The sequence below is a fragment of the Pollachius pollachius genome, assembly GCF_949987615.1.
Source record: "Pollachius pollachius genome assembly, chromosome: 1".
NCBI classification, from domain to species: domain Eukaryota; kingdom Metazoa; phylum Chordata; class Actinopteri; order Gadiformes; family Gadidae; genus Pollachius; species Pollachius pollachius.
The window spans coordinates 27,507,057-27,526,088 of NC_136934.1; the positions used below are offsets into that span (position 1 = coordinate 27,507,057).

General features: G+C 42.5%; 2 protein-coding genes across 4 annotated transcripts in view; both read left to right on the top strand.

The window, feature by feature from the left end:
* Positions 1-6,573, top strand: part of ankrd28b (ankyrin repeat domain 28b) — a 50,531-nt gene extending 43,958 nt beyond the window's left edge. For both annotated transcript variants that reach the window (XM_079751342.1, XM_079751343.1), the window contains exons 15-28: positions 143-254; positions 341-367; positions 1,905-1,979; positions 2,065-2,266; positions 2,360-2,447; positions 2,526-2,643; positions 2,811-3,030; positions 3,369-3,456; positions 3,566-3,649; positions 3,744-3,889; positions 4,016-4,098; positions 4,201-4,283; positions 4,444-4,535; positions 5,001-6,573. In XM_079751342.1, coding sequence (XP_079607468.1) covers positions 143-254; positions 341-367; positions 1,905-1,979; positions 2,065-2,266; positions 2,360-2,447; positions 2,526-2,643; positions 2,811-3,030; positions 3,369-3,456; positions 3,566-3,649; positions 3,744-3,889; positions 4,016-4,098; positions 4,201-4,283; positions 4,444-4,535; positions 5,001-5,287 — 1,705 coding nt within the window. In that variant the 3' untranslated portion in view covers positions 5,288-6,573. The remainder of the gene's footprint in view (positions 1-142; positions 255-340; positions 368-1,904; positions 1,980-2,064; positions 2,267-2,359; positions 2,448-2,525; positions 2,644-2,810; positions 3,031-3,368; positions 3,457-3,565; positions 3,650-3,743; positions 3,890-4,015; positions 4,099-4,200; positions 4,284-4,443; positions 4,536-5,000) is intronic.
* A 2,039-nt stretch (positions 6,574-8,612) lies between these two features.
* Positions 8,613-18,981, top strand: hacl1 (2-hydroxyacyl-CoA lyase 1). 2 transcript variants are annotated; one of them, XM_079734576.1, is made up of 17 exons: positions 8,613-9,298; positions 9,608-9,712; positions 10,575-10,615; positions 10,718-10,798; positions 10,914-10,986; positions 11,075-11,152; positions 11,725-11,819; positions 13,539-13,651; positions 14,143-14,278; positions 14,447-14,552; positions 14,647-14,730; positions 16,014-16,115; positions 16,416-16,570; positions 17,406-17,564; positions 17,825-17,932; positions 18,305-18,491; positions 18,843-18,981. In XM_079734576.1, the coding sequence occupies exons 1-17, from the start codon at positions 9,248-9,250 to the stop codon at positions 18,873-18,875; spliced, it is 1,707 nt and encodes a 568-aa protein (XP_079590702.1). In that variant the 5' UTR covers positions 8,613-9,247; the 3' UTR covers positions 18,876-18,981. The 2 variants fall into 2 exon arrangements, with proteins under 2 accessions (XP_079590702.1, XP_079590703.1); XM_079734577.1 differs by lacking the exon at positions 18,843-18,981 and having other exon boundaries at positions 18,331-18,463.
* The last annotated feature ends 51 nt before the right edge of the window (positions 18,982-19,032 follow it).

A 19,032-nucleotide genomic window follows, 5' to 3' on the forward strand; every position in this document is an offset into this window, starting at 1 on the left:
ACCTGTTGACATTTCTAGTTAATAATGCTTTGGCATTGTTGGATTATCCAAGTCCCATGCATGCTCCCTTCCAGTTGATATAACTACAGTTGCATTGACTTTTGCCTTTTCTTTTACTAAAGTGTATCTCTTGTTTGAACAGGTGCCTTGAGTACTTGCTCCGAAACGATGCCAATCCAGGGATCAGGGACAACCAGGGGTACAATACGGTGCACTATGCTTCTGCATATGGACATCGCCTCTGTTTAGAGCTGGTGAGGCTTTGTGAGGCTTTTATTGCATTGTCCATATTGTCTCATTCCATAGTCATGTCTAATGGTTGATCCTTTATCCTTCACAGATCGCTAGTGAAACACCTCTAGATGTGGTGAGTGTCTGTTATTGAATTACGCAAGTAACACACTTGTGTGTATTAGAGCTATAACATATCAGGTAAGTCTTGGTCCAGTTATATGTAAATATTATATATAAATAAATTAGAGGCTGACAATAATGGATTTTAGGGGCCAATGCCGACACCGATATTAGAGAGTAAAACATTCCCCAAAACGATATATCAGCCGATATTTAAAATCGAGATCTATTGGCCGTTATTGATTAAAACATTGTGGTATCCTGGGGTTGGAATAGCAACATCAAAGTAAAACCATTAGCTAAAGGGACCAATGACCTGCAGTATGGGGAGCAGCACTAACCTTCCCACAGAACATAATAATAATAATAATAATAATAATAATAATGCATTTTATTTATGGGCGCCTTTCTTGACACTCAAGGTCATCTTACAAAATCCAACATTCATAACAGCAAGCAAAAAACAACATCATAATAAAAATGTACAAGAGAAAAGGCTGGGGTCATTCTAGTCCCAAGAATGCAACTAACTTTAAGGGAGTAGGCTTGTCTGAATAGGTGAGATTTGAAAGTGATAATGGAACTGGAGTGTTGGATGTCATGAGACAGAGTTCCAGAGGTGGGGGGCTGAGCGACTGAATCCTATTGACCCCATGATGGTAACCAGGCGAGCAGGATAATGTAAAACTGTAAGGTGTGTGTGTGTGTGTTTTGTCTTTTAAATTAGAAAACCAGCAGTAATGTTTAAAATGTATTTAAATCCTGAATCTTCAACTGCCGACTAAAGGGCTGATTATGGTTCACGCAACAAAATGACCAAGCACTTGCTTCGATGTAGTCGTGAACCTTTATGGTGCTGCGTCGGGTTTACCTGTCGCTATGCATGTCCGTGGTAAAGAGAGAACAAATAGTTGGTCTTTGTCTGTGCATGCTATTACATTACAATTGGTCTACCACTAGAAGTTTTGATAATGGTATGGATTCTAGCAACCTGAAATCTGAATATGACTCAAACAATGGGCAACAAAAACAGAAGATAGGCTGCTAGTTGGTCGTCGTTGTCCATTATGGTCATTACATTCAAAGTCTATGATGACAGAATACAAAACGTCTCCACTTTTTTGAGATTACTAGCGAGTAAAAAAAAAAAAAGATGTAGTTAGCGGACCCATCACTTTAAACAGCTCATGTTTGGAACAAGGATGAGGATCGATCACTAGCCCTCTGCGCTTGCCATTCTCTACCTTTTTTGTTGTTCTCTTCTAATCACTCAGTGTTACAATCACTGACGTTATTGATAATCTTCTTTTGTTGCTGGCTGCTTTCATAAAGAATTTGTTTAGAATAATTATATTCCAAAATATGCCAAAATCAGGCATCCTCTTTTTCTTTATCCCTTTACAATCTGAACTGCGTGCGCACCAAAATCATATATTTTTTTAAAGAGATTGTTACTCCCCTAATTGTGTATGCTGAGGCCTTATGAATCCAGCCAGCAACTTGATGTGGTTTAGAAGGTTTTGACTTTTCCTTTTTTGTGGCTTGTTCAGTTAATGGAAACCTCAGGGACGGATATCATGAACGACTCGGATGTCAGAGCTCCCATCAGCCCGCTGCACCTCGCTGTAAGGACACCCAAAAACCCTTGAGAGAAAAGGCCTGTGATAACCAACCGATACAGTGAGAGTTCATTGTTTTGATCTCTTCCAGGCCTACCACGGCCACCACCAGGCTATGGAGGTGCTGGTGCAGTCCCTGCTGGACCTGGACGTGAGGAACGGCCAGGGGCGCACACCTCTGGACCTGGCCGCATTCAAGGGCCATGTGGAGTGTGTGGACGTCCTGATCAACCAGGGAGCCTCCATCCTGGTTAAGGACTTCACCCTGAAGAGGACGCCCATCCACGCCGCAGGTCGCAAGACACTACTTTTTGTTTCAGTAGCCTTGTATCACATGAGTTGTGGAGACCTTTTTGAACAACGTTACTTATCTTCTCCAACCTCAGCCACCAACGGTCATTCAGAATGTTTGCGTTTGCTGATCGGAAATGCTGATCTTCCAAGTGCCCCTGACATTCAGGATGGGAATGGACAGTAAGTAAAGCGGTTGAACTCCAGGAACAATCTGCAGTGATTGAAACCAGACATTTGAGACGGTGTTGTGATTCTCAGGACCCCTCTGATGCTGTCTGTGCTGAGCGGACACACGGACTGCGTCTATTCCATGCTGAATAAGGGTGCAAGTGTAGAAGCCAAAGACAAGTGGGGTCGGACAGCTCTTCACAGAGGAGTGAGTAAGACTTCATACACATTCTTTCAAATATCTGATATCAGCGAAAATGTCCCTGCCTAACCTTTTGAAGGCCTCTGATACATGAGTGGGTTGAAGGTTAATCTGCCTGTGATTGATCCCCTTGACGGGGAAACCCTTTGTTATTTGGACCCCGACGTTGTCAGGCGGTGACGGGACATGAGGAGTGTGTGGAGGCCCTGCTGCAGCACAGCGCCAACTTTCTGGTCCGTGACTGCAAGGGGCGGACCCCCATGCACCTGGCCGCAGCGTGTGGACACATTGGCGTGCTGGGGGGCCTGCTGCACGCCGCCCAGTCTGTGGAGAAACTTCCTGTCCTCACAGACAACAAGGGCTACACCCCTTTGCACTGGGCCTGTTACAACGGTAAGCAGCATCTTTCACACTGATTGATTCACCTTGTTGTTTTAGCGCAGCTTACCTTGTTTTATGTGCTTGACTAAATAATCTAAATCCTACTAACTTTCCTACAGCTACACTGCACTCTGTCCATTTTTCTTTTACAACTTGCTGTGGCTCATTTTGTAGTTGCTGAAATGGTTTTCACAATCACGAATTGTTCTCAGCCTCACAGGTCGCTTTTGAAAAAGACATCTGCTTAATTTCATAAATGTAAATGATGTACCCTGACAAATTTTTACTTGGAAGATTCGAATGATGTCACAACCGTGCCCCATGTGTTTAAAATGCTCTCAATCCCCCAGGTCACGATACATGCGTGGAGCTACTGCTGGAACAGGAGGTGTTTCACAAGACAGAGGGCAACTTGTTCAGTCCCCTCCACTGTGCTGTGTAAGAGCCTTCCGTCCTCCTCCTCATCACAGCTTAAGGGAAGGGGCTTGAGTGTGCCGTTTGAATCTTGATTATGCTGATATTAATGGTTTATTTTTTTCTTGTTCAGTATCCATGACAACGAAGGAGCTGCAGAGATGCTAATAGACACAATTGGGCCAGGAATTGTGAACGCAGCAGACACCAAAAACAGGTACGCTATTAATCATCTTTCCTTTGCATTGCAGTTCTGTGCTGGAAACGTTCATCAATTGAACTAGAACAATTGATGGTTTTGTGTTGGACAGGACGCCGCTGCACGCAGCCGCCTTCACGGACCACGTGGAGTGTCTCCAGCTGCTGCTCAGCCACAACGCACAGGTCAACAGCACCGACGCCACTGGGAAGACCTCGCTCATGATGGCCGCAGAGAATGGCCAGACCAATGCTGTCGGTACGGCCACCCCCCTCCAAACAAACCATATACAATATATCAAGTCATTATATTGCTATGTAAATTGGCTACGAAAGCCCTTTCACCGTGTATGGAAAATGTATTCTCGTTTATGTTCTTGTACAGAGCTGTTGGTTAGCAGCGCAAAAGCGGATCTCACGTTGCAGGACGCGGTGAAGAACACTGCGCTGCATCTAGCCTGCAGTAAGGTCTGTACTGCCACAACATTATGCTGGTCTTAGATTTTTAGGGGCATTATTCTTTGTATAGTATTAAATTCCCATCAACATATTTATCTCTACCCTTTTTAGGGACATGAAACCAGTGCCTTGTTGATATTGGAGAAGACTACAGACAGAAACCTCATCAATGCCACAAACTCAGCCTTACAAACGTATGTTTTGCATCTCCTGATGCATCAATCGGCTTTGTGGCTATGAATGCTATTAATTCATGTCCTCTGAGGCTGTAGATCAATGTCTATACAGAACTGATATACTGATCAATATTATATGATATCAATCATTATTATTTTCATTATCTATTCTCTGAAGGCCTCTTCATGTGGCTGCAAAGAACGGTCTCACAGTGGTGGTCCAAGAGCTGCTGGCAAAGGGAGCCAGTGTGCTGGCCGTTGATGAGAATGGTAAGCTCCTGGATTCAACTTCCTCCACTTATTCTACATGGTTACTATTCAACACGGACATCCCCATTTTAAATTAATCTTGTAGTGCCAATGCTAGTACTTATTAATTAATAAGTACAAATGGGTGGTGAACAAACTCCATTGAAATAGATATCAAATCATGAGAACAACTGAGAGATATTGTTTTGTGAAACCCACCTGTATTTCATTGTTATAGGCTATGAATGATACACTTTTTAATCTATAATGTATCCCAATTGGATTTTAATTGTGTTATACTAATAAACCTTAGAAATGTCACTTTAGTTCGCTGTAATGAACCTTATTGGAATGGTATGAAATTGGATTTGCCTAGTGTTATTCATATTGTAATAAAGCCATATATTGGGATAATGGTGATATGAGAAGTGCTTGCCACTCATAAAGTAACCAACTTCCCTTCCCCTTGTCTGTGGTCGTCTGCAGGTTATACCCCAGCCTTGGCGTGCGCCCCCAACAAGGATGTGGCCGACTGCCTTGCTCTCATCCTGGCTACTATGATGCCTGTGTTCCCCTGCACCCAGGCCCCCAGCCTGCCCTTCAGTGCAATCAACCACTACACCACGACCAGCCCCTCCAAGAGCATCACCTTCGACAGCCTGCCGGCGCTGCAGGACGAGCACAGCTCCTACTGTAGCTTTAACAACATCAGCCACCACGACGGCTCCTACAAGGACGAGGAGCTCAACGACTCCGACTCCGAGACCTACTGAAGGACCAGGAGCAGGATGCACCCCCCCCCACTCTGATACACACATGCATACACGTACAGAAACACACACGCTGTGTCTTAAAAATCACCACTCCAGCTTGGACAAAGAACAAACAGACGAGCCAAACAGAAGCCTTAAGTGTCCCCTCACAGACAGATGGATTGACGGAGGGGGAGATATGGCGAGCAAGCGAAGGGGGGGGGGGGGGGGGTAGAGATGTTTCATGCGTCCCAAACCACCTCCCCGACCTCATTCAGCACAAGGTGTCTTTCACAGCAGATTGTGGACTGGAACAGTGAACTGCTGCCCCAGCAGCCCACCGAGACCTTCAGCGCTATTTACTGACTGCGTTGACAGGGTGTTCAGCTTATCTTTACATGGCAATAAACAAAGGAGTTGAAGAGGGAGTGTAGCACTGAGTAGAAAACTGAGAGGGACCAAACAAAATGTGGATACATTTTTAAGCCGGTTTTAACTGTGTAAATTGGTCTTGGACATTGATGGGGTTATTCGGATATATAAATTGAAGGCCACATTTCAAATTGTCATAGCGATGGGCGGCTGAACAGGGCATACTACAGGAGGCCGGGGGGGGGGGGGGATGATTTATTTTAAACACCAGAGTTTTAATATACCCATTTTAATTTCTTTAAACTCCTAGCCTCAAGGAACATAGTATTGGTTAAACTAAGTAATTACAAAAATGAGATGTGCAAGAAGGTTGTTTTTAAGTTGATCATGTGATGAATAAATTATTTGTGTTCTATAAGTTCTATTTATGTCATTTTGTGCCTTCATTTTTTGCTAAAACAAATGGCTGGGTTTGTAGGGGCAGTTGTGACAAATCAATGATGTACAGAACCTAGGTAAGAAGTGTATTTGTTCTTAAAGCACTGACAATACTAAGGGTGTTGTGATGGCATGCCTTGCTTTATGAAGAGAAACACTGTAAACCAATGGTAGAACAGCATTTGTATATCTTCTCTTGGACATTATGTTAATCGATGTACTGGACAGGTTTTGCTTGTTCTAACTAAAAATAACAAGCATCTGATATTGTTGACTATTCAAAACTTCTGTTTATCTTTTGAAGATTGATTTGAACTGGAGATCTGCTCCGATCTATTTGCTAGTTTCATCGAAATGTAAGAAATTATTTTCCAAGCTTTTTCTTAAAAGATTAAACGAGCATGTTCATAAAACAATGACTGTGAATTTAATGCTCCAATGAATTATTTTGAGTACCTGAGATTGCTGTCTATTTTATGAGTAATAAATGCATAATGTTATTTAACAAGAAACTCATTGACTTTTTTTTCTGAAAATTAAAACCTTTAGTCTAGCCAATTATAAAGTCTCTTGGTTGTTTACATTTTTGCTAATTATACTTGTATACCTCAATTCCATGACAACTATGTGGCTGATATCAAATATAGTTTTCAGTTCTACAATAAAAATAATGTGTTTTAAGTAGGCTTACGATTCCACTGCTATACCGTAATGGTGTGTTCCTGAATGCTCGGACGCCAGCCTTCCGAGTCGGAAGTCGGAAATCTCCCAGCTTTCTTGCGCATTTCTTGGAGGCACGCCCCCTTTTATCGTCATCTCTTGGAGTTCTGAGAGTAGACCGAGAGCAGTGATGACGCTCTCAACAAAATGGCTGCGCCCTTTTAAGAGATGTATTTTCTTTGTATATATACCACTTAATGTCAATTTTAAATGCTCTTACACACGTGATTACATTGCTACTTTATTCTGGCCACCAATTTATGCATTGCCCGGTCCTGCTGCGCGTGCAATAAAATGTAAAGTTGTGTTTGTTTTCGAGCTGGTTTGCTAAAGAGGCTTATGTAGCTAACAATAAACAACGACTAGCCAATTTAGTAACACAATCACTAAGATGAACGGGAACGCTATAAATGCTCCGAGACCAGAAATGAGGTCAAAAATGCGTCCGACCATTCAGGAACACACCATAATGCCGTCTTCAAAGCAGCTCGGAGGTTCCGTAAAGACACGCTCTTACGTGTCTTTACGTTAACCTTCCCTTCCGAAATAAAAGTGTTCAGGAAACGTTCGTAGGCTATGACATGAAACCGGAAAAACAGGTCGTTCGTGAGACTAGACTTCATAACAACAAGTATGGATGCCCGCTGGGACCTCTTTGAGCTTCTTTGCTTAATCAGATGAATCAGTTACTAGAACTGCTTGCGATGGTTGAACATTAGGGAGAATTTATCAGTTGATGTTTATAATTGTAAGCTATAATGTATCGTAATGCAAAAGTGAGAGTGGGTGTTTGGTTCGCCTCTTAGTGCTTGCTGCAAGTTCACTCTAGTCTATCAATAAAATGGGCAGCCATTGTTGTGACGTCAACTCGGAGGCTCGGGTTTCTCTACTTCCGCACGAAGTTCCGGGGGAAATCTCCGACTTAACAGAGTGGTTAAGGCGATTTCCTCAGATCTTAAGGTCCCAAAATCCGAAATTCCCGGAAACTCCGACTATTTTGAAGGCACCACAAGGCGTGTTCGCCAGTGATGACGCTCACTCTTACGCGTGTTCCCGACAGCGACCATTCATGTGCACTTGGGACACAGCCGGTTGGGAATCTAGAAGTCCTTCACAGCAGGGGTTTTTTATCCGATAAAAAACAGTCACTAACCAGAACTTAGTAGAATCAGTTCCAAGTTTGAATGCCTTTATTTCCTCGATGCCTATCACCTACTATACTTTTGCTTTTATTTATGAGAAGCACATACAGTATTGCCACTGTGTGGAAGGCAACACTTCCCCTTATCAAGAGCTGGTTTACCAGTACACAACGTTTAAAACTGAGCAAAGTCATGCCAACCGACGTAACAACGACAGTCAATAGTAAAGTATGTGATATGATGGTTGATTCTTTATATTGAGAAAAACGCTCATGTTCCGCCATGTCCATGCGCGTCACTAGTAAACCATACGTCACCAACTAGGCAACTCTTATCAAAATTTGGCCCGAGTTGCCAAACAGAAGTAGAATCATAACAACGTCATGAGGTGCCGTCATGCGAACTTCCCGACGTCGCGAAAATGTTTTCCCCATAATTTCCAGCGATGTGAACCCACCAAGAGTTGCCCAGTTGGTGACGTATGGTTTACTGGTGACGCACATGAACATGGCGGAATATGAGCGTTTTACTCAATATAAAATAATCAACCATCATATCACATACTATACTATTGATTGACGTTGTAACGTCGGTGGCATGACTTTGCTCAGTTTTAAACGTTGCGTACTGGTAAACCAGCTTTAGATAAGGAGAAGTGTTGCCTTCCACACAGTGGCAATACTGTATGTGCTTCTCATAAATAAAAGCAAACGTATAGTTTACCGTGATATATTTACCGTATATATTACCGTGATAGGCATCAAGGTAATAAAGGCATGCAAACTTGAAACTGATCCTACTAAGTTCTGTTTAGTTCTGACTGTTTTTTATCGGATAAAAAAACCCCGCTGTGAAGAACTTTTAGATTCCCAACCGGCTGTTTCCCATTAAGTGCACATGAACGGTCGCTGTCGGGAACACGCGTAAGCGTGAGCGTCGTCACTGGCGAGCCGTCTCGTTATCACCAGGGCCCTGTTTCCCGAAAGCATCGTTAGCCTAAGTGGATCGTGAAGTGCGTCGTACGAGCATCGTACAGTTTTCACACCGTTTCCCGAAAGCATCGTTGGTAACGAATGTCGTGAAAACGCTTGTAGCTAACGAGGACTCCAGGGGTACTCGTAGGGTGCTATGCGAGAGCATCGTTAGCATAGGTCCTAACCTCCCCCCAGGATCCCTTGCGGCACCCTGAACTCGGCGACCACCCCCACTGTCGCCACAATATTGTAACGATAGTGGTTGTCAGTATATTGTCGTTTATTTAGTATAGTTAGTATATTTTATAGACAGTTTCACATAACTTCGTGCAGCTATGGAGGAGGTGACTGGAGCTCAGTTAATAGCAGAAGCTCTTAAAGCTCAGGTAATCATGTTTTTAACGTTACATTCTGCTCTGCATATTGTCTCAAAGTTTCAAAGTCCATTTCAGTGGTCAGCTCTGTAATTCAGCGTGCCGAAGCTGTTTTAAGTTATGCTTCCATGTAGAAGTATTAAATACATGTTTATTGCATGCATGTAGTGCACAAGTAAGTTGTTTAAATGTTTATCACCGAAAGTGCACTATCAGGTTCTTAAATCCCTCCATAGCCTATGTCTTACTATACCTTAGGATGAATTATTAAATTGCACTCCAAAAAAAGAAACGCCTTTGTCCGAAACTCTTCAACCGCAGAAAGTGGAATACATGTTCGGCATCGTCGGGGTCCCAGTGATCGAAGTAGCCATGGCTGCTCAGGCTGAAGGGATCCGGTACCTGGGGATGAGGAACGAGCAGGCAGTAAGACAAACAGGCTCCCACCGTGTGTGTATAAAATCCACCGTGTGTATTTTACCACCAGGTGTATTATACCACCAGGTGTATTATACCACTAGGTGTATATAATCCATCAGGTGTAGGTATATAATCCACCGTGTGTATTACATCTGGGCTGTGATCATAAACCCTGCTGGCTTTCAATCTCTATCTTAACAATTTATTCTAACTATCTGTTGTTCTACTGTCCTTAAAGTATATCATCATTGTTCCTAAAGTATATAATTCTGTCAAGCAATTCAGGTTCATTCATGATCATTTCATGTTCATACTGTCACCGTATTTCTATTTCTATATATATTTATATTATATATATATATTCCTTTCATATTTAACAACAGACAATACTTTGTGCTTTACTTTTGCATTACCACCACTGCACATACTCCTCCACCATAGCACTTTATCATCATGGTCAATGTAGCAAATAATCAGTCTTTATCAGGCCTTTAATTTTATGTACCTGTGAGTGTTTTCGATTCCTATATGTGTGTGTATGTATAAGCTACTGGATGCCTTAAATGTCCCTATGGGATGAATAAAGTATGTATGTATGTATGTATCTATCTATCTATCTATCTATCTATCTATCTATCTATCTATCACACAACTGTGTGTGTTACACCACCATGTGTGTTACACCTCTGTGTGTGTTACACCTCTGTGTTTATTACACCACCTTGTGTATTACTCCACCGTGTGTATTATTTCACTGTGTATTATACCACTGTGTGCATTATACCACGGTGTGCATTATACCACCATGTGAATACTTTCTACTGAATATAGTTTTCAAGTCTTTAAACCCTGTTTTGTCATACGACAGGCTTGCTATGCTGCATCTGCTATTGGATACCTCACTGGACGGTAAATCACACACTTCCCCTGCTTTTTCTTTCCGTTACTTAATTCTATATCATCCATTGTATCAATGATACCTTTATTTCTATTTCCTCCTATTTTATCAAGGCCTGGTGCCTGCCTGGTGGTGTCGGGCCCTGGACTCATCCATGCTCTTGGTGGAATGGCCAATGCTAACAGTAACTGCTGGTATGATTTTAAAAACAAACAAAGAAGAGCTTGTTGCTTTCAAATTATTATGTATTTATGTGTGTTTGTATTATTATTTTTTTATACAAAGCTTGTATTGTCTGATCATTTCCAGGCCATTAGTTGTCATAGGTGGATCTTCAGATCAAAACCAAGAAACATCAGGGGCCTTTCAAGAGTTTCCTCAGGTATTGTTCCAGTGTTTATTTATGGACACACTGTCAACAAATATTATTTATTATTTGTGCGTTCAAACGCTTTCGTTTCATACTATAGGTTGAAGCTTGTCGCTTGTACAGTAAGTTCTCTACCAGACCGAGCAGTCTGGAAGCCATTCCTTCAATCATCGAGAAGGTAGGTATAACATAAAGGTTGTCTGTTGTAGATCAACAGTTGTAATGGTCTCCCTTGGCCCATCAATAGATTGATGTTACTTTAATTTAATGTCTACTGAGTTTGGTTTTAGACCGGTATTCTAGAGTTCTTGTTGAAAATGCTTATGTTTTGATAAAAGAATGGTGAAGAAAGGCTTTGTTTCTATATTATCAGAGTTTGTGTGTGCTAGGGCATAAATATTTCTGTTGCAGCCATTATTCACTATGTATTAGTTAATTTTATGACCATTTTGCTGCTGCTGTTTTGAACAATGGTTGGAGTATTGAGATGATATATAAAATAGTTGGTCTAGTAATAAGGGGATCCAAAGTATTGGTCAAACAACCGGAAGAAAACATAAACAAACTGGAAACATTATTAAGGAAATGGAAAAAATGGATGAGGATATTGTGTAAAAAGCAGCGGACATCGTAAGCTAGCCTAAAAACGTTCAAAGCAGTACCTCAGCATCTGATATACAAATGGTATTAGTTTCTTATAATGTACCCAAAATGTATGCTCAACTTGCATGTTGTGTTTATCTCTTAAAGGCAGTTCGCACCAGTATGTTCGGCCGTCCAGGGGCCTGTTATGTAGACATCTCAGGAGATATGGTCAACGCTAAAGTTGAAAGAAAGGATGTCAGGTTAGTTTTCAGTCTTTCACTCCCAAAACTGCAACTGTTTTAATATTGATGTTGCAGCATTAAGTCAAATCTGGCGGAACTGACCTTAGGTATGTTGACCTTAGGTATTTAGTGTATAATCTCATAAAAAATTAGAATGGTTGTGATTTGATTTCATTAGAATGAGCTATTATTATCCCCATAGGGAGGGGTCCTCTTCCACAGGGCCCGCTGGGTTTCCTCAGTAGAACAGGCTCTGGAGAAAACACTTTTTTTAATTCGATCAACTTTCAATTGAAGTTTAACTGAATCCTGTGGTACAGCTTAAATCAAAAGACTGAGATATAAAAATGTCCTGTGGTCAAAAAGTTATTCGAAGGATGGGGCCTGTTATTCCCATGCCTACGACCCATTTGTGATGCTTTTCTAGTACCATCGTTGTGTAGGGGTTTTTAATGAGCAGTGTTGTAAATGAAATGTGCCACACACTGTTGCGTTATAATATAAGTGTCTGAGGAGCTTAAACATCTCTCAGACTCCAACATCTGGAATCAACCGGATGTTGGAGTCTGGCCAGGCGGAGCTCAACACATCCACACACATTGTGGCAGTGATCAACCCCCTCTCGGCCCTATGTAGCCCAGTGAAGACCAGTATGCTCCGTTCTTTCACCAGAATATATTTTGAAGATTCAAGTAAAATGACTAAACTAGAATTTCATACACGTTTTATTCCAAGTGTAAAATAGTGTAGTGAATCCCAGTCTGTGGATGAGCGTTGTGTACGTAGGTGGGCAGCTTTTAATGCATCCATGTTTTGTAGACATTCGTTTTTTTGATGTTGTTTCCCTGTTTGATAGCTAAAAGGCTACTGTATCAAAAACAATACAATACAAATCCATGTTATGTTATCAAAAGTCATTGCCCATTTCGTTTTTATCGTTGTTATCAAAAGTAAAAATGGTGGCATGTGGCTCAGGAGGTAGAGCGGGTTGGCTGGTAACGGGAAGGTTGCTAGTTCGATCCCGGCTACTCCTAGATGAGTTTTGAGGTTTTCCTGAGCAAGGCACCTCACCCTAACTGCTCCCAACAAGCTGGCTGTCGCCTTGCATGGTTGACACCGCTGTCGGTGTGTGAATGTGTGTATGAATGGGTGAATGTTAGGAATAAGTATATGCTTCACGTGAACCTCCTAAGATGGCCCAATTTGATTGGTTCGCTATCTCGGGATATTTGGCAATATCCCATGATTGAGATCTCAAACTTGGGATATTGTTTTCATCGCAGAATGTCCCGCTTTGCAAGTCTCGTCACGCTAATGAAAAAAATAAACCGCTAATCAAAACAAATAAATCCTGGCAAAAAGTTTTATTTTGTTTATTTTTGGAGTGTTCATGTGTAGTATATACTAAAACAATTATTCACCTCAGGCTCCGTGAATAGGTAAATAATTGTTAAATATTATTAAGCGCTTTGAGTAGCCACTGGTTAGGAAACTATACCGTTAGCACTATATAAATGTAGTCCATTTACAATTTAACCCAATCAGTTTGTATTGTTGTCATCAAAAGTGATCACCCAATTCGTTTTTTTTGTTGTATTGCCTATATCTTTGTTTGTTGCTTCTTTGTGCTTGTGTTATGCTATTGTTTTATCTGTTTTGCATATATTTCATTGTTTAGTTGCCAGATTCTCCATTAGCTCCCCACAGATCTCCATCTAACCTTGTCGTTTCCATCAGGGTTGTGTCATGCTGCCCTCCTCCCCCTGTCAGCCTGGCGGACCCCGGGGCTGTCATGGACGCCCTGTCTGTCCTCAGAGCCGCTAAAAGGCCCCTGGTGGTCATCGGCAAAGGTCTTTAGACTGAACCCCAACAGACTGGGCTGTTCTGACACATCTCCTATTTTACATTTAATCAACTATACCCAAAAAGAGGAATGGACGACTTCTGCAGGAATATACATTCAAGAAAATAAAAGCAAACATATATAAAATATACCCAGTCTTTGCTGCATAACAAGACCCTTACACACAATCATACAACCTCACAGTCAGAAACATGTATGCTATGTAAGTCACAATCCAACAATGCATAATTAGCATATCAGGTTTAAATCACTGAGATTTTTATGTGATTATTATAAAAAATTCTGTCTCAATGAAAGGAAAAAAAAGAACAATTATTGTAAACCAATTGATAAATGTTTAAACACACTGGAACAGGGACTCGGTAGACTGTAACATGTTTTCCTGGTACTCTGTGGACTCAGTTGACGGTAACATGTTTTCCTGGTGCTCTGTGGACTAAGTAGACTGTAACATGTGTTTCTGGTAATGTGGACTAGGAGCAGCCTATGGGCGTGCAGAGGCCTCTCTGAGGGACCTGGTGGAGGTTGGTGGGCTTCCCTTCCTCCCCACACCCATGGGGAAAGGGGTGCTGCCCGACGAGCACCCTTACTGTGTGGCTGCTGCACGGTCCAGGTCGGTCCTCTTCAAGCCCCCATTCACAGCCACACATACCGTATGCATGCTGCTCAACCTCTCTTTCTGCATTGCGTTTTGTATTGTTCTACATATTTCCGCCACCCTTCTCTGCCATTGTCTTATTGCCATGTCCTATTGTTTGGGTTGTGGTTTGCCGTACCCAAGGGCCCTGCTCCACGCTGATGTCATCCTGCTGTTCGGAGCCAGACTCAACTGGATCCTGCACTTTGGCCTCCCACCTAGGTTCAACCCTCATGTGAAAATCATCCAGGTCGGTTACAGTTGAAGCCTCAAAGGTCATGTGTTCTGATAATTTGAAGGTAATGAGTGTGCTGTGTTTATGACAATGTTTGTTCTACCTGAAGGTTGACCTTTGTGCCGAGGAGATGGGGAATAATGTGAGGCCCGCCGCTGCTCTGCTTGGTGACGTCAACGCCATCGTCACTCAGGTACGATGATCCCATTGTGGTCCTCTTAGGTACGATGGTCCTCTTAGGTACGAGGTCCTAATGTGGTCCTCTCAGGTACGATGGTCCTGTGGTAATCTTAGGTACGATGGTCCTAATGTGATCCTCTTATGTACGATGGTCCTCTTAGGTAATAGGTCCTAAAGTGGTCCTCTCAGGTACGATGGTCCTAATGTGGTCCTCTCAGGTACGATGCTCCTCTCAGCTACGATGCTCCTCTTAGGTTTGATGGTCTTAATGTGGTCCTCTTATGTACGATGGTCCTAATGTGGTCATTTTATGTATGATGGTCCTAATGTGGTCCTCTCAGGTATGGTGGTGTTCTTAGGTACAATGGTCCTCTCAGGTACGATGGTCCTAATGTGGTCCTTTTAGGTACAATGGTCCTCTCAGGTACGATGGTCCTAATGTGGTTCTCTCAGGTAGGATGGTCCTAATTTGGTCCTCTCAGGTACGATGGTCCTTTTAGGTACGATGGTCCTAATGTGGTTCTCTAAGGTACGATGGTCCTAATGTGGTTCTCTAAGGTACAATGGTCCTAATGTGATCCTCTTAAGTACGATCCACTTGGGTACGATGGTCCTTGTGTGGTCCTCTTTGGTACAATGATCCTAATGGGGTCTTAGGTACGATGGTCCTTATGTGGTCCTCTTAGGAACGAAGGTCCTCTTAGGTACTATGGTCCTCTCAGGTACGATGGTCCTAATGTGGTCCTCTTAGATACGATGGTCCTAATGTGGTCCTCTTAGGTATGATGGTCCTCTTAGGTACGATGGTCCTAATGTGGTCCTCTTAGGTACGATGGTCCACTTAGGTACGATGGTCCTAATGTAGTAATCTCAGGAACAATGGTTCTAATGTGGTCCTCTTAAGTACGATCCACTTGGGTACGATGGTCCTTATGTGGTCCTCTTAGGAACGAAGGTCCTCTTAGGTACTATGGTCCTCTCAGGTACAATGGTCCTAATGTGGTCCTCTTAGGTACGATGGTCCTCTTAGGTACGATGGTCCTCTTAGGTACGATGGTCCTCTTAGGTACGATGGTCCTCTCAGGTACGATGGTCCTAATGTGGTCCTCTTAAGTAATCCTTGTGTACATGTTTTAAATTGTAGTCCCCAACCTAAATCTCACGTCATTGATTTATGTCACAATTGACAGTGAAGAGTTTTGTCATTTTGATATTTGTATGACCAATGCCGAACGCTATTGTCTTTGTGGCGGTAAGTTGAGCTTGTGTTTAATTGAGTATTCCTATGGCCTGCAGCTTCTGGAGCAGATCACGAAAGAGGGCTGGAAGTATCCATCCAACACGAAGTGGTGGAGCAGCCTGAAGGAGAAGATGGCTGCCAATGCAGAAACATCACAGGTTAGTGCGAACCCGATCCACTACGTCCATCACACAATGTGGTTAAACATGCATTATGATTTGAATGTAGTCATGTCGGAGTGGTTTGTGAATTCAGTTTTCTTGTGGATATACAATGATGTTTGGCCAGGATTGTCCAGGAATAATGAATTTGGTTGTCAGTGATGGAAATGGACAATTAATATTCGTTGTTGAACTATGACCTAATTATAATTTGAATATAAATCTGATGAACTGAGAAGACTTCTGTTGAAGTAAATAGTAATTGTTTATCCATCTCTATTTCTTGCTGTATTCCAGGCTCTGGCTCTTCAGGCGGTGGAGCCCATGAACTACTATACACTGTTCCACCACGTGGCCAAGCTGCTGCCACCTGACTGCATCATCGTCAGCGAGGGCGCAAACACCATGGACATAGGACGCACCATGCTGCCCAACTCTCTGCCTCGACACAGGCAAGTTCTAGTAATGAACGACGAGGCTGAGGGAGGGAGAGAGAGAGAGAGAGAGAGAGAGAGAGAGAGAGAGAGAGAGAGAGAGAGAGAGAGAGAGAGAGAGAGAGAGAGAGAGAGAGAGAGAGAGAGAGAGAGAGAGAGAGAGAGAGAGAGAGAGAGAGAGAGAGAGAGAGAGAGAGAGAGAGAGAGAGAGAGAGAGAGATGCCTTGAATGTGCAGGGTTCGGTGTGAAAGGGCGGGACTTCTAAGCAATCTTCTGAGGGACAAAATCCATTACATGAGTACAAAGATATTTCCACATCCAGAAACATGACATGGAAATATCTTTGTTCAATTCGTTATAAAAAAAAAATCAATATTTATTCTCCCTTTCATTGTGACATTGGTTAATTTCATTCTTCTCATCTCATTCTATCCTCTTGCTCCAGGGTCTGTTAACTGACATACACAGATCACATTTAGTCTATTGGAAATGGCGTTTGGGGAGTAGGAGGGACCAGAGCTTGTGTTTGTGTGTATGTATGTATATATATATATATATATATATATATATATATATATATGACTTTATATAATATAGCTGTTAACTCTGCCCCCTCTCCCAGCCTACACTCAAAAGGGTTTTTTGCTGGGCTTTTGTTTGTGTTTTTTTGTTTGTTTGATCACTTACAGATAAAGTAACTAGGTTCTACAGTTGTTTACTTAGTGATTATTTGGGCAACATTTCTTGAATTTGATTGCAGTAGAATGAAATAGCTGATTTTCTGTTATTCATCGAAGTGATGTTCAGAAATGGGGTTTTTTGGTTTGATTCTGGTCATGTTATTCCATTACAGGCTGGATGCTGGCACCTTTGGTACAATGGGAGTCGGTCTTGGATTTGCCATGGCAGCAGCAGCTCTGGAGCGGGGCCAGGGCACAGGCCAGAGGGTGGTGTGTGTTGAGGGGGACAGCGCCTTTGGGTTCTCTGGCATGGAGGTGGAGACCATGTGCAGGTCGCTGCCCTTTATACTGCATCTTTTGTTTGAAGGGAAAGGCAGAAATATCTGTTAACATTGTGCGGGGTTAACATTTTCAATGCAGAGGGTCACCTGACAGCAATGCATCACAGGTGGCACATTGATGAATTTGGCATTGAGCAACCTGTCTGAATCTGGTTAAGCCAGGTAAAAGCCACTTAGTTGATAACTTTGGGAGAGAGATAATTTTGAGGTTAATACAGCACAGGAATAATTGCTTCTTGTTGTATGTCCAGGTATAAGCTGGCTGTTGTGATTATCGTGGTTAACAACAACGGGATCTACAGCGGTGTCGACCCCGAGACATGGAGTGAGATGGCCAAGATGGGAGATCTGACCACTATGTAAGTTATGCACATGCTGTCAATGCCCGACGAGGCTCATAAGGCAGCAACCAAAAACTGCAACTTACACATTACACACTGATGGCATAGATAGATAAGGCAGCATTTGTGCGCATGGGGTGTCAGTTTCATGCTGCTTCTCTTCATGTAGGTTCTCAATAAATTACTTTCTCTTCACAGGATATATTATGGAAGCAGAGAAATACAACGTGAAGTTAATATTATTCTTTGTGCATTGATGTGTTTGTTGTGCGCACCCGAAAAGTCATTTCTCGTGGCGATTTCTGGAAGTGATCTGCCGCCATAGGCTCTCAATGAGAGATACAAATAGATGTAATGAAATTAAACATTTAGTATTTTTGTATTAATCAGAGCCCCTCCCGTGACCCTGCTCCCAGAGGCGCGTTATGATGAGGTCATGAGAGCTTTCGGGGGCCAGGGGTTCCTCGTGCGGACGGTGGAGGAACTGCACAGCGCTCTGCAGGCCAGTCTGAGTTACTGGGAGGGGCCCAGCCTTATCAACGTCCTGATCGACCCAGCCTCGGACAGGAAGCAACAGGTAAGACCCTCCATCAGGAAGACATGCTGTTATCAGGGCTCTGCTAAAGATAGGGGATACAATTGCAATAAGAAAATAATCCTGATAATATAATTCACATTTGAAACCCTGGATGATTTATGGAAAAATATGATGTATCTACACCTGTAGAGATTTTCAGAGGTGTGGTAACATCTGTTATATTATGTGGGGGGTTCTCCTTAGGTAGATGGGAGTCCTATTGCTGTATTTCATATTATATGTGGAGGCTTGTTTTATTCCTAATGAGCAACAATGGGATAACTTGAAGTATCGTGTTTTATTCCTAATAAGCAACAATGGGATAACATGACGTATCTTCTTTTCTCCTAGGAGTTCCCCTGGCTCACCCGCTCCCACCTCTGACACCCTCTCATCACCGGTTTTGGGACTATTTCTTTGATTGCTTATAAGAAATCAAAAATCACAAATTCCTACAACACACTAGTAATAGAGAACTATATAAATTAAATAATTTCATAATAAAATTCTGTCTGTCTGTCTCTGTCTCTCGATGCCCATC